Raw genomic sequence first — 15,655 nt, 5'->3', positions numbered from 1 at the left:
ATGCACATTAAAGTGACTTCTCAATGAAACCAGGGGAAGGAAACAGGCCAGCTTTTGCAAAAATATAAATCATAATAGATATCAAGCCGTACTTCTTAATTAGTTCAGCAAAACTGACTGACATCACAGAGTCTGAGAGTACATCACTGTTACACACTCATAGTCTTCTTTCACTGCAAAGAAGTGAATGAGGTACAACTTTTCAACTCTTCTCCAGGGATACGCTTGGTCATTATAATTAGGACAGTCAATTCTCATCATTCACAGTAGTTATGTTTTATAAAATTACTGTGGACACTGAATTAGTGAATACTAAACCATTGCTTCTTTGGAAAATTTAAGGTTAGGTTCCTGTGAGTTTCTGGCTGCAATATTTCCTTTCTAGAACAACCCCACATGCAAATCAGTAAATATCCTTTTCCTTTTTATGGATGTACCATACTGTTGATTCATTAACATTGAACTTACAGCCAACAGCGCTATAACTCATGCTTGAATGAAGCTCATCTAACACGTATTTTCTCTGTGAAGCCTTCCTACACATATGAACACTACATAGCATTTTAGCAGTCCTATTCTCTGATTAGGATGCCAATTGAACATGCTTCAAGAGGGCATCCCACTAGTTATGATTGCCCAGTTGTAGCACCCTATTATTTACTCCACCATTATAAATGAGATATTTTCACAAGAGGTACTCAACACCATTCTTATAAATTCACATTGACTATAAGCAAACACACCCAGAATTACAGAGAAATAAAATCACTGTGGCTGGGCTGTTTGGTGTTTCGAATAAAAAGACATTAAGGGTTAAGGCAGATATCTTTTCAGAAGTTTGAGTCTGTGAAAGATTTCCCCAAACATATCTAATTACAGCATCAAGTGAGCTGAGGGCAGACTGTCAGCCTTTAATGGAGAATTCGTCTCAGGGAAGCAACATTTTGATTAAAGAAAGCCAAAAGTATTTTTCTTCTTTCATTACTTCACTCTGCACTGTGGATAGAACAAGAGTACCTCAGAGCCCAGGGGGGCGTTAGTGAAACGGAAAACCAAGCTTATTAAAAATATTAATTCAACTGCATACGTCAGAGAGCCCTTTCACTTGCTTCTACAGAGGTCTCTGTCTGCCCACAGAGTAAAAACATTATAATCAATCAATGTAACAAAAGTTATGAGCATCCTATCATGAGAATGTATTGTCAGCCAGAAGACTTTAACATACCAAATTTTACATCAAGATACAAAATAACAATGTTATGATCAACCAAGAGGACTAGCTTCGGAATCAGGAGAGCTGGGTTCTAAAGACCTAGCCCTGATTCAGTAAGCATTTACTAAGCACCTACTATGTGTCAAGCCCTGTGGTAAGCACTGGAGGTTTGTAAACGCAAAGAATACAAGAATCTCTTGAGACCACTAGCAAGTTCTTAATTTCTCTGGACTTTGAATTCCTCATCTGTAAAATGAAGTGCTGTATTAAGTGATCTCCAAGACCCTTTGCTCCTTCTCAGTACAAATATAAATATAGCTAGGTCCCAATTAGTGTGAATGAGAAATGCCATGAAGTGGTTGAATTATTGGAATTTGCACTATTTTAAGTTACAATCATATGTAAAACATAGTCATTGGTTCCAACCCAATGGAAATATGCAACAACTTTTAAAAAACAAGCTTTTGATCTGTTTGTTAATGAATAGCAAAGGTTAAGGAAAATACATTTCTGATTCAAGTTTAATACAAAGTAATAGAGCAGAGAAAGCAAAATTAAAAAAAAACTTTAAAAAAATCAAATATCATAGCTAAAGATAAGCCTACACCGACAATATAACGAAAATTCATTATTGTTCTTTAAAATATTGTCAAGTGTAGATTGAACTCTTTCTTTAAATCTTTTGTACATTGCTGTATGCAGAAAGCTTTATTCATGTCTCAGCAAATTTGCATGTTCACATTCTCACACAATGAAACAAGTGTAGTTGAATGACCTGAGGCATTATCTAAAATCAGTAATGCTTTAAATGTGGTATTGTTGTCCTGGCAATATTTCTCGACAGCTAGGCTAAAACAACTTGAAAAATAGGTCTTCAGAAACAGCTTTAGTCATCCATGTTCTCTTATTTAACCACCAAATAATAAGAAGCCATCGATAGTTGTAGCCTCTCAGAGCCCAAGGATTTTGAAACCGACAAATAAACATTGGCTTTTATTTAAAATCTTTTCTGCATTACCTCCCAATTAAATCCAGGTTGACATTTTTTTCCTTTCTTAGAAATATAAGTTCTGGAATTCATACTTTTCCAAAATAAGCCTTTGTTCACATAAAAAAAATTTGTTGATTAGTATGCATACTTTATTTGATTATTGTCTTCAAAACATGAGAATAATTTAGCTGCTGTGTCTTCATCTGCCCTGGCCACTTCTATGGTAATTTTAACATTATGCAACTGAACTCAATTTTTTAAAGCCATCAAGCTAACCAATGCTACAGTAAAAGTTTCTTCACTATTCATTTCCATTTTCTTTCACTATCTTAAATAAACCTGAAGCCTTTATCCAAATGGGTGCTCTAAGAGGAATGCATTTTTTATTGCAATTTTCAATCTCTACAGCTAAAAAATGCTTCATTTCTATCACTGGAACAATTCTACTCCTTGTAGGTTGCAAATCACAAAAAGCCAAGACAGCTTTTTTCTTCAATTTCACCAACATGTTTTATAATATTCTGTCCTGTAGATTCAGGGACTCCAACATCTTGTCCTATTTAGAGTTACTATGACCGCTTTCCTGCCGTTCAATTACATCAGATTTTTGTTCTGATGTAATAACCATCCTCTTTTTTCCCACACTGGAATGTATCCAGGTGAAACATTCTTCCTTCTGTCCTCTTTTTAAAGGTTTCTTTTTTTTTTAAATAACACAGCTGGTGGTAATATGGTACACAGCAGCACCTCATGTTCATTTGTGATGATAGAAAATCACAGACTTACAATGAGATGGTATGTCAAAAACCTCAACCAAGGCAGAGTATAGTTGCATTTTAGCTCACCTTAAATGCGATGTGGTATCATTTTATCATTTATACTAAATCATATTTCACATTATTCTAACACACATTAATCACAGCCTAGAAATTAATTCTCAACCAAGACTGAAATAATCTGGACTTTGGTCCAAAAATAAAGAGGATATATTTTGCTCCTTTCCAACATTCTATAGGGGTGATGGTGGTCACTTTCAGTTATGTCGATGTGTTTTATTTTCACATTATGTATATTTGCAAATTGATTCCATTTTGTAAGAGATGTGCTGTAACAAAGTAAAACAGCTAATGAAAAATAATAATAGTGACCTCATCTGAAAATGCATGCAACATGCCTCACCTCTTTATTTTTTTAAAAAATTAACAGAAATCTATTTTCTCTCCCACACACAAAGAAGGAAAAAAAAAACTTTCTTATAAGAAATATGCATAGTTAAACAAAACAAATTTCCTCAATGCCTGTACACAGAAATACATACGTCTCTTTCTACACCCCAAATCCATCACTTCTCTGTAACGAACAGCATGTTTTCATCACTGATCCTCTGGAGTCATGAATGGAGTCACTGAATTTTTTCAACATTCTATGTTCTACACCTCACTGGTTCTTGATGATACAAACATGCCCTCCACTGCTATAAATCATGACCAACGCTTGCCTTCTGATACTTTGTGATTCTTATCCATGTCCTTCATAAATCCTCTACAGAGGATCTGAACAAAGTATGGAAGACCTTTATTTAATTTATTTGATATTTTATTGATGCCACTACAATATTCAGATTGTCTATCTTCAAATATTTTTGTCACCACACGGTATGGACCTTGAATGCATGATGGGCAACAGGAAGCTGGGGGTGAGGGAGAATAACAGAAGAGAGAAAAAAAGGCCCTTCTACCATCATTCATAGCCTGCTTCATGAATGGCTCGATTCCTTTTCTAGTGATACATTTTCTGAACAATCTTTTACACCAATTAGTATCATAGAATAATGGATTTAGAACTAGAAAAGATCTTGGATGTATATCATCCATTATAGCCTTCTAATGTTACAGACGTGGAAAATGAGGCCCAGAGAGATTAAGCGACTTTTCCAGAGGCAACTAACAGCAGCGGATAAAATGCTGGGCCTGGAGTTAGGAATACCTGAGTTCAAATTCAGCCTCAGACATTTACAAGCTATGTGACCATGGACAAGTCACTTAACCTCTTTTTGACTCAGTTTACTCAACTGTAAAATAGGAATAATAATAGTACCTATTGTTGCAAAGATCAGATGAGATAATGTGTAAAAGCACTTAGCACAGTGCCTGGCACATAGTAGGCACTACATAAATAATTATTCTCTTCCCCATTTGTGGACCCAGAAGGTCCCACAGGTGGAGTCAGGATTTGAACCCAGCCTCTCTGACTCTAGATCCAACACTTTCTACCATGCCACACTGCCCCCTAATTCGTATGTAGGTCATAATTGATGATGTGTGAGCAGCCACTGTGTGTCTTTCCACTGCCAGCTGTATGACCTACTATCTGTATTCTTCTCTGACTGCAGGGCTCCATAATTTGCAGCCTTACAACACTCTTTGGAAGAATAATTGTGTTGAAGAAAGATGAGCAATCGTTCATTTTGCTATTTGCAGTAGCAAAAGCTAACAGCAGTTTTAGGAGTCATTGAAAACACTGCACAATTTCCCAAGTGTGGTTTGAGCCAGCTCTCTACTTCCTCTTCAATTCAGGGTCCATTCCATTGTCTACTTGTATTTCCTAAGGCATATGGACCGAGAGACTTACTCAGTGGGTATAAGGCACCCAGATGGCTCTGTAGGTAGAGTGCTGGACTTTGAGACAGGAAGACCTTGCTTCAGACACTTACTAGCTCTGTGACCCTGAGCAAGTCACTTAACCTCCCTCAGCTTCAGGTTTTTTTTATCTGTAAAATGGGAATAATAATAGTATCTACTTCACTGGGTTGTCATGAGGATCAAATGAGAAGGTACTCATAAAATGCAATACAAATGCTAGTTGTTGCTAACCCAGGAAATAAATTTTTTAATTTTTCCCATTATGAATTTGATAAATGTCAACAAACAAAAACATTTTCCTTCATAAGGAATAAAAAAGAGGTCTGCATATAAAATTGTGAATCTTTACTACATTTATTTATATTTGTGTATGAATATGCATATGCATATATATGTGTGTATACACACATACACATATATATAAATTATACATGGTAGTTCTAACAGTGCTCTCTGCTTGTCTATTTCCTTCTGAACTTCCTTCTCTCTTCTGTTTATTTTTAGTGATTTATTGATAAGCTTTTCTTTTTTTCTTCCTCTTTTTTTATAAGTATCAATACCTTCCAGTTCTCCCAACTGACCCGTGCAAAAAGCCCCTCAGTTATAACAAATAAGTATCATTACACAAAATAAAGTCACAACCGGCTATATTTGAAGATATATACATATATATATATATATACATGTGTGTGTCTGTGTGTGTATGTATATGTGTGTATATGTGTGTGTGTGTACATAAATTCTGCACCTCTAGACCATCATCTCTATGCCAAGTGGTGGGAAACACGATGCATTATCAGTCTGCAAGAGTTGTGACTGTTCAGGCAATATACACTCTTCAATCTACTTGGCTTTTCCTATATGTATTGCTATGGTCAATCCCTTTGGATTGGCAAAGTGAGCTCACTGAGATCTTCTTCAAAGCATCCTACCCCAATGTCACATATTGACATGAAGGTAACCCTAGCCTTTCAAAAACCAAGCCAATGGAATCTACAGGTTCTATCCAGCTGGAAAGGCTTCCAATAGTCTCAGGCTTTGCATTCCAAAAACCAGCCACGTTAAGTGTAGAGATATTTATGCCAAGCAGGTTAGCTCCTATGTGATGAATCCTTTTACCACTGCAAAGGGATAACAATCCAAAATGACCTTCCATCCTATGTGACCTCTTTCTTCTTCTTCCCTTGTAGTGGTAGGAAAAGGGATAGAGGATGCTAAAGATCTATACTCAATGATCAATAAAAATTAACTTGTCATTATTTTATCAACATATTTACCAATTCTATTCAGCAGATAAGGGCCATTTGCACATATAGAAAGTTAATTTCCATTTCTATTATACTAAATAGCCCCAGAGATTGCTTATATATGAATTTATTCATAAAAATCACTACAAGTGAAGCAGGAAGTCTAACTATTAGTTGACTCCTATCCCCTACCTCCCAATTAACTTGCTGTATTTTTTTGGAGAACTCACTTTGCTTCTTCAACTTTTAAATGTTTTATCTGTTAAATCTAGAAATCTAGCTACCTCACTGGATAGTCATGAGGGATAATAAAGTAATACATTTCATTTTCTCCTACTTTGTATGCAATTTTCAACACTCTTGGATTACATGGAAACAAGAGTTTATATATAAAATAGCTATACAAACATTCATTATGTTTCATTTTAGCATACTTTTACACCCTCAAAATTATGAATCATGTATTTCCAGATACATGGGGGAAATTTGACAGTTTGATGTATTATAATAACATTTTTAGGATCCTGAAAAAAGAGACAAGATAAAGGCAAGACACTGTCAGAAAACTTAAATTCATATTGAAGAATCCTTACCATTTCAAGACCTGTCACATTAAGAGTAGTTACTTTTTTCAAATTCCCCAGTATCTTGGCAAAGCAAACATCAGTGATCTTGGGCACTCTTCCGATATTCAAGGTCAGCAGATGAGGGCAGGACAACGCCAAACAGCCCATACACCTGGCTGTGAGAGCGTGACAGCCAAACACTTCTAGTTTATTGAGGCTGAAGGAGGAAAAAAGGAGTTAATGACCCTTAAAGGCCCAACTCACACACACACACACACACACACACACACACACACACACACAGAGCATTTGGCTAACAGTTACCTACCTGTGCATCGTTTCCATTTTTTCTTTGGGGAAAGTCACTATTTCAACAGGATTTTCAAGAAGCAAGTAAATAGGCTTGGATAACATGAGGTGAGATTACAAAGACATCAGCAGATGAATAAAACCTACCAAACAGTCACTCGATGACATCTAAAGTCATTTTACTTTACAGTAAAAACGGTATTTGAGTATACTACTGTATATGATATTTATCCAATAAGCAGAGCTCAAATAATGCTAGTTTTATGCCCCCAAGTCTCACATTCTATTCCAAACCAATGGGGCATACAAGAATGTGGCCCCTGAGGATCACCTCAGGGACAAATAAAGCTGTCAGTTTTAAAGCATCCGTGCTTATGAACATCAGATTACATATACTGTATGAACTGATGTACAGAAGAGTCTATGCTTCAGATAGTGCTGGTGGTCTCATGTGTTTTCAAAGTGTTATCTGGATATAGAGGTCAGCACAAAACTCCATGATTAGGAAGAAAGCAGATAATCACTTGATTTCTGGCTGATCCCTGTCTGGCAAGGCTCCAGGGTCCCCAGATAGTCCAGAGGGAACAACAAAACCCCCATAAGCACCCTCTTGTATTGATTTCTAGGTAGGTTCCTAAGACTCCAGAAGTATCAGTCCTGCCATCTCTGGTCTTCTGTTTTTGTTTGTTTGTTGTTTTGTTTTGTTTTGGTGAGACAACCAGGGTTAAGTGACTTGCCCAGAGTCCCACAGCTAGTGAATGTTATGTATCTGAGGCCGGATTTGAATTCAGGTTCTCCCAACTCCATGGACTGTGCTCTATCCAATGTGCCACATGCCATCTCTGTTTTTAAGGAAAGTTCATTAGAGCAGGATTAGGCAATATGTGTTAACTGGTGCAGTCAAGGATGAGTCAGCACCAGGTGTAGGCATTTAAGAGTCCAAGGCATTCTTCCTTCTTTGGTCCAGCCTGTGCACTTGAACTGTGGTTAATAAACTCCTTTTATACCATCTTGATTCTGAAAGTCTTATTTCCAGGCATTAGATCACAGATTTTCAGAATTGAAAGGAATCTAGAAAGATCATTGAACTCAATCCCAACCAGAAGCATGAACTTTCACCTAAACACATACACAATCCTATTTGCTGTATCAGTTTCCTATTGGGTTTTGATCTCTCTGCTTTCTCCCCCAGCCTTCAAACCTAACCCCTCTCCCATTCTGACTCTGATTAGCCCTGTCAGAGACAAGAGGGTGGAAGGAGGGGAGGGAGAAGCTGGCTTTTCTTCTGTTATGTTTTTTCCTCCCTCTGGCTCCTAACTTGATGATAGAACATTTGAATGAGTGCCAGTTCATTAATAATTCCTTACTGACTGACCTACTGACTTGTTGATTAATACTGGCTTGTGATGTACCTTTTGGTATGTGATGTACCTTTTGAAAAAGTGAAATCCAAGTTTGCTACCAACACCTTAATGTTAAAGTGTCCCAAATGACACAAAGAGGGGGTGCCTGCCTCCTGCCTGCTCTCTCCCTACCTGCTTTCACTTTGGGAGGAGTCCTTCCCCTGCCCTGCTCCTGATTCTGACTTCTTATATTACTAACCTAGACTCCCAGAATCTCAGAGCTGAAGGGACCCCAAAGAGAATCTAATCCACCTCCTCATGGGAAGGATGGAGAAAGGTTAAAGAAAAGGAATTTTCCAGAGCCAATAGTCATGGTCAGAGAGGATTAAAAGTCCAATTCTGCCTCTGTAAATATATGGCACTTTGGCTTGCTAATACTTTGCTCTTAACTATCTACTAAAGTTTTGCTTTTATCTCTGTGAGTTTCTTCAGTTGTATTAGGACTTTGTACCTTGCCCAAGAAAAGATGAGAAGAGGAGAATCTAGGCACCAACCAAGTCAGATGAGAAAGGAAGATGGTGTGGGCAGATAAGGCATCATCTGAGCCCATCTGAAGTGCAGACCTATTATGTAATAAAAAAAAAACTGTATGGAAAGTGGGCTGGGATGTGAGACAACATGGCTTCTTAAGCCTGCACGACCCACTAAACATCATTGTGTCCTTGGAAACTTCATTAGTGAAAGGAGATGATTCAAAAAAGTTAAGTGATTTGCCCAGGGTCACATAACTATTAAGTGCCTGAAGCAATATTTGAACTCAGGTCTTCTGACTCAAAATCTAAGACGCTACCCATTCACACCGTTTTTTCTTATTCGTTTTAATCTTTGTTACAAGAAAAAATTCACTGGATAGGGGGTGGGCATAATTAGAAATAAATTTGATGTAAAAAGAAGTATCAGTGAAACTTTAAATTGTTTTAAAAGTTTAATTTGAAAAAAAAATAATTTGAGGATTAGTTGTGAGTCGTCTTCCCCCATCCCACCTAGATCATTTTATTCTGAAAAGCAACTCAAGACAAAGAGCCTTGATATTTGGCAAGCAAAAATGGTTCCATTCATCCCTCAAAATTTGCAATACTGCTACCTGACTTCCTTCTTTCCGCTGCTTCCCATATCACAGGGCTAAGAGAACACAAACATCCGCCTGAAGCAATTACATTCAAAGTTCCCCCAGGAGATGGCCCCTCTATTTGACATTGTCACACACTTTGGGAAGGATAAATTTTTAAAACTTCATCATCTTGGCAAGTTAGGAAGTTGTAGAAAAACATTAAAGTGAGATTGAGAAGCTAAGGTCCCCAGAAGCGAAATGTCACACAGCAGGGGCTATTGGAAGGATGATATGTTATATACAAAAATCCAGTCTCTACTATGCAGCATTTATTATTCATTCCATGGCATCCAATTCCATACTCAGCCAGTTCTGCCTCCGGTTTCACTAAGACTACTAAAAGGCCGGAATCTTTTCACAGGGGTCAAATGTCTCCAAGTTGAAATTAATTTCTGTAAGCCAAATACCTAACAAAACTCACTTATGGTGTGAAGCTAAATTTTTAATGGTAAAAAACTGAATAAACATGTTGTGTGACGGTTTCAAAACAAGAGCCCCAACCCAATTACAGGATTTCCCTAGACAGGTGCAAAATCTTGAATTTCATCCTTCCATTCCCAAGAGACTTTCAGTTTTTCTTGGACAGCACTGACAGTTGCTTAATTGGAAAGGCTGAAATTTCTTATGAACCACAGGAGAGCATGGCGATTCCAACTGTGTCAAGCAGACATAAGGGGGAAAGCACCTTAACTCTAGACAGAGATATCCTGGCATCAAAGTTTTCCCATAGGAGAGACTTGGAACTATCTTGGTCTTAAGGAAACCATTCAATCTCTTTTTATCAACATGCAACTGATGAATTTGTGATACTTTTATATTTAAAAGTATAAATTATATTTAATTTTATGTTTATATAAAACATATAATTTGTATAAATATGCTTTATATTTATATAAATTACATTTAATTTTTTAAATTCTACTTAAAAGTATAAAAATATGATCAATTTCTCACTTAGGAAAACTGTTTTTCTCCCAAGTTCTTTTTCTCCCAAGCTCATCATCCCATTTCAGAGAAACAGATAACCAAAGCAAAACAAAAAAAAATGTATAATTATTGTTCTGAGCAAGTCAACAAAGAAAAGACAGGCGTAAGCAACCCTGAGAGTCCAATCTTCATTCCTTTGTGAGACCACTGAAAGATACAACATGGAACATTTAATGCATGCTCTGCAGTAAGAGGAAATCACACCAGAAAGAATACACTTATTAAATGCTCCATAGAACTACCCCCAATAGGTGATCAATGTTGATTTTTAATACTTCAAATACAGTATGAACCTATAAAAACAGCAATGCCGTCAGATTAGAAGAACACTTGAAATCACTGGGTAAAACAGATGACCACATATATATTGATCTTTTCTCTCTTCCCACTGGAAACATAAGATCTCTATAATATATCCTGCAAGGTTACTGGCGATGTTCTTGGAAAACAACTATGCATTTGCTAGATTATTCTTTGGAATAGTACTCTTAGTAGACTTTCTACTTTCATTTATTTTAACTCCATATACTTATTATGGCCTCTAGATAAGTGTGAATTTCTTATCAACCTTCACCATAAAATGTTTAAAAGCCCAAACTCATCACAAAGTAGTCAAAAGGTATAAAATATATCACAAAGAGTCTCATGAATGGAAAGGATCTCTGAGGTCATCCTGTCCAACCCATAACTCTCTTAGAATTTCTATCTAGCCACACTTCCCCCTTCCCGCAATTATGTGGTTGATTCTCTGAGCCCAAAGACTATAAATTTATTTATCCTCATTGATTCTCATCTTATTAAGTATATCATTCTAATGTGCCCAAAACATTCTGGATCCTATCATCTAACATGTTAGCTATCCTTTACAGCTTTGCCAGCTGTAAACTTGATATACTTGATAACTTCATTGAAGGTATTAGTAAAAATATTTAGCATTTTTATTATATATTTATTGGTATTTATTAAGTATTAAGTGTTAATTAAATATTAAATTAGTATTTATTAAATACTTATTAGTAAAAATAGAGGGCCAAGAACATTACTAGGGCTCTCCATTAGAAAATTCCCTCCAAGATGATATTGACCTACTAATTACCAGTTCTGAACACACTTAAGGACTATTACCTAGCCTAAATCTCCCATCAGGAAACGTTTCATACATAAAGAGACCCTTAAGCCAAAATCTGAAGGAGAGATGGGTTTCAAAGAAATAGAGGCAAGGAGGGAGTGAATTTCAGCCACTGTGAACAGCCAATGCAAAGGCTCAGAAATGGGAGATTGAATTTTGTGAGGAACAAAAAGAAGTCCAGTTTGGGCGGAATAAAGCATGTGTAATAACACTGGAAAGTTAGGTTGGAGACAGATTGTAAGATGAGGTGGGGTGGAGTGGGGAGGTAGGAAGGGAGGAAGGAGCCACCATGTATTAAGTTTCTGCTATTTGCAAGGTATTACGCTAAGTGCTTTACAAATATTATCTCACTGATTATAAAAACAACTGTGGGAGATAACTCCATTTTACAGGTGAGAAAACTGAGATAGAGTGCTTAAGTGACTCACTCCGGGTAACATAGCTTTTAAGTGTTTGAGTCTGGATTGGAATTCCAATCTTCCTGACTCTAGGCCCAGTACTCTGATTCAATGTGCTACCTAGCTATAAAACACTTTTAAGTACCCAACAGAGGAGTTTATATTTGATTCTAGAGCTGGTAGTGAAGAATGGTGACATGGTTAGACTAGGAAAATCCCTTCAGCATGCTAAGTTCCTTGAGGCAGTCTTCATATAATATCATCTTTGGATCCCTGACCATTCTGGTTGCCTTTCAGTGGAAATTCTTGGTTTACCATGTGGTAAGGAAGGAACTATTCCTATAAAGTAGGAACTTAATACATCAGTGTAGATTGTACTCCATCCACCTCCTAGTAGATGAATCATAGGGTGTTTCTGAAGGACCATGAGGTTAAATGCCTTAACCAGGGTCACACAGCTATCAAGTGTCAGAAGTGGGATTTAATCCATGACTCAGGATAGAAGTACTAGAGGGATACTGGAAGAGATCTTCCTGATTCCAAGCCCTGTGCTTTATCCACTCTATCCCATTTACTCTCAGCCCATCAACATGTAACTAAAATAGAAATGAACAAAATGTTTCAGATGTTGTGTAAGGCAAGAAGAAGGGGAGTGGCACCTCTCAATTCATGGGTTCTAGGACTCTCTTAATGGTGCTTACTATCTCGTTACCTTTTATGACTTCCCTAGCATCAAATTAAGCCCAATCATATCAAATGCATCTAAGAATAAAACCAAAACATCTCTGGACTCGTCATAGTCCCTAACGGGCTAAATGAGCAAATGGAAGGAAAAAAGCAAATGACAAGGGAAAAAAAAAGAGCTAATTGTGAGAGACAGCATGGTACAATGGATAGAGAGCTGGCTTTGAATGCAGGCCGACCTGAGTTCAAGTCCTACTATGGACACTTACTGGCAATGTGATGATACACAAATTACCTAGCCTCTCTATGGTCTAGGACTCTAGGCAATTCTCTAAGGCTTTAAAGTTGCAAAAAAAGATGTTGACTTGCAGGGGTAGTGTGAATTCCCTAAAGGGAAATTACAGATGCAGACCAGGGCAATAGTTTCCTGAAAGAAGTCCGCTCTTGTAAAAGGCTTGGCAACTTGGGTGGTGAGGGGGAAGAGAAGACATCTGGGCCACTAGACACAGGAATATCACCACACAAAGGAGATATGCAGCATGTCCCAAAAGTTTTAGTGTGGTCTTAAAAGTCTTAAAGACTCTTGGGGCACTTCATGGCTATAGCTTAAAATTGATATAAGACTTTTTAAAGGTACTAAGGTATCATCTCTTAAGGTACCTGAAAAATAAGAATCCATCATGTTTGGGGAAAAAAATCACAGATGTAATTACCTCTAGAAAAAAAGGTAAGCAGGAAAACGTCAGTAACTGACCACCCAAATGTCTGTTTTCCATCTCTACACTATCTTTGCTTGCTTGTTTTTGTAGCCCCAGAGCTTAGAGCTTTGAACAGTACCACACACACATTAAGCACTTAATAAATTATTTTCCATTCATTCATTCAAGGAGATGAAAGGAACAAACATTTATTAAGCCCTTACTGTGTGCCAGGCACTGGGCTAAGATTCTCTCATTTGATCCTCAAAATAACCATGGGAAATAGATGTTACTTTATCCCCATTTTATAGTTGGGGAAACCAAGGCAGACAGAGGTTAATTGATTTGCCCAGAGTCACATAGCTATGAAGTGCCTGGGGTTGAATTTGAACTCAAGTCTTCCTGACTCCAATTCCCATACTTTATCCACTGTGCCATCTGGCAGCTCTAAACAACAGCCATCCATTTTGTTCAATGACCTTTTATATTGTTAATATCAAGCAAAACATAAGACAGGAAGACATATTATCACCACCTAGCTGCCTCTTGAATATTGTTGAGCAGCCTCAAGAATAATCTGTACACAGCATGCTTGATGAAGGTATGAGAAGTGAACAGGCAGGCTTTCACAAGGTCTAATGACTCTACCAAGGTCACCAGCAAATCTTCACCACCATACAGCTAGCTGAAAGGTGCAGAGAATATAAAAGCCCTCTCTACTTTTATTTTCCTATGAAAATGCTAACTTCTTACCCTGGCATTTAAGGCCTTTTAAAATCTGACTCCCATCTACCTTTTGAGATTTTTTAAAAATACCCATGCCTTTAATGAATTCTATATTCTAGCTAAAAAGTACTGGTCATTGCCCAAACTCAATACCCCACTCTTTGCATTCACAGAAGCCATTCTTGATGCCTAGAATATACTCCCTCATCATCTCAGTCACTCCGAAATTTTGAACACCTTCAAGGCCCAATTCCACTGCAACATCCTCTGTGAAGTCTTCCATGATCCCCCCGTTTCCTGATGCCACTTCTCTTTCTCAATTTATCCTGTGCTATAATTTACTAAATGATATATCTTACCCCCACTCCTAAAAGAATGTAAGATTCCCAGAGGCCACAGACTATTTTGTTTGTCTTTTTGTAATTCCCAGCTCCTGGATCAGAGTCTCGTGTATAGTAGGCAGTTAGCAATATTTTTGTTGAAATGACTATAAAAAAGGCATTCAATCCAGTAGTGAAAAATTCTGATTTAAAGGTTGTCCCTCCAATTAGGCATCCACGCATATGTTAATATCATATAAGATTCTTTGCAAGATATATAAATAGCATTTATATAGCCCTTGAAGGTTTGCAAAGTTCTTTCCATATGTTAATTCATTTAATCTTCACAATAAACTTGTAATTGGAGTGTTTATCATTGCTATTAAAATCCCCTACTTTATAGATGAGGAAACTAAGGCATTGGGAAGTTAAATGACTTGCTCAGGGTCACACAGCAAATTCATGTCTGGAATAGGATTTTAACTCAGGTCATTCTAATTCCAAGTCTCACATCCCATTCATTGCACCACCTGACTGCCCTAGAGAATAGAGATCACTTGGCTCAACATCTTTTTAATTATAAAAATCAAGAAAAAAATAAAACTGGGAGGCTTATGATCACCAAATATGTTTGCCCTGTCACAGCACATAATTCTATAAAGCACAGAGTTCAAGTTTGTCCTGTACATGGTGAGGTCATCTTTCTTTGCAGATAACACAGTTCTGATTACGTGAACATGAAGTCTCCTAAATGTGATCAATCCTCATTCCAAAAGTTCAGCCTCTGAACTCTGAAAATTAAATTGAAGGCCTATTGTCCAGAAAATGCTATGCTGCTGGATAGGCAGGCTACAGAAGTTGTTCATCAGTACAAGTGTCTTGAACAACATTACTTATGGAAAATGAACTGGCATCTTCCATATTCCACCTCCCACTTTTCAGTTTCCTTCTATGTGTTGTTTTCTCCTATTAGACTGTGAGCTCCTTGATGGCAGAGATTATATTTTTTGTCTGTGTATGTATCCCTAGTGGTTAGTAAGGTGCCTGGTACAATAGCAGGTACTTAATAAATGTTTATTGACTGTGGATAAAGGAAAAAAGAAAGAAGGAAAGAAAGAAAGAAAGAGAGAGAGAGAGAGGAAGGAAGGAAGGAAGGAAGGAAGGAAGGAAGGAAGGAAGGAAGAAAGAAAGAAAGAAAGAAAGAAAGAAAGAAAGAAAGAAAGAAAGAAAG

At 37.2% G+C, this 15,655-nt stretch overlaps 1 protein-coding gene across 1 annotated transcript in view; it reads right to left on the bottom strand.

Annotated features, from left to right (window-relative positions):
• LOC114025884 overlaps positions 1-15,655 on the bottom strand; it is a 176,953-nt gene that overhangs the window by 40,000 nt on the left and 121,298 nt on the right. Inside the window, exon 11 of the mRNA XM_027839396.1 lies at positions 6,687-6,876. Within this exon, the coding sequence (XP_027695197.1) occupies positions 6,687-6,876 (190 nt within the window). The remainder of the gene's footprint in view (positions 1-6,686; positions 6,877-15,655) is intronic.

Source organism: Vombatus ursinus, unplaced genomic scaffold (assembly GCF_900497805.2).
Source record: "Vombatus ursinus unplaced genomic scaffold, bare-nosed wombat genome assembly UNPS02014832.1, whole genome shotgun sequence".
In the NCBI taxonomy this organism is placed as follows: Eukaryota; Metazoa; Chordata; class Mammalia; order Diprotodontia; family Vombatidae; genus Vombatus; species Vombatus ursinus.
This window is presented reverse-complemented; position numbering and strand designations above follow the sequence as displayed.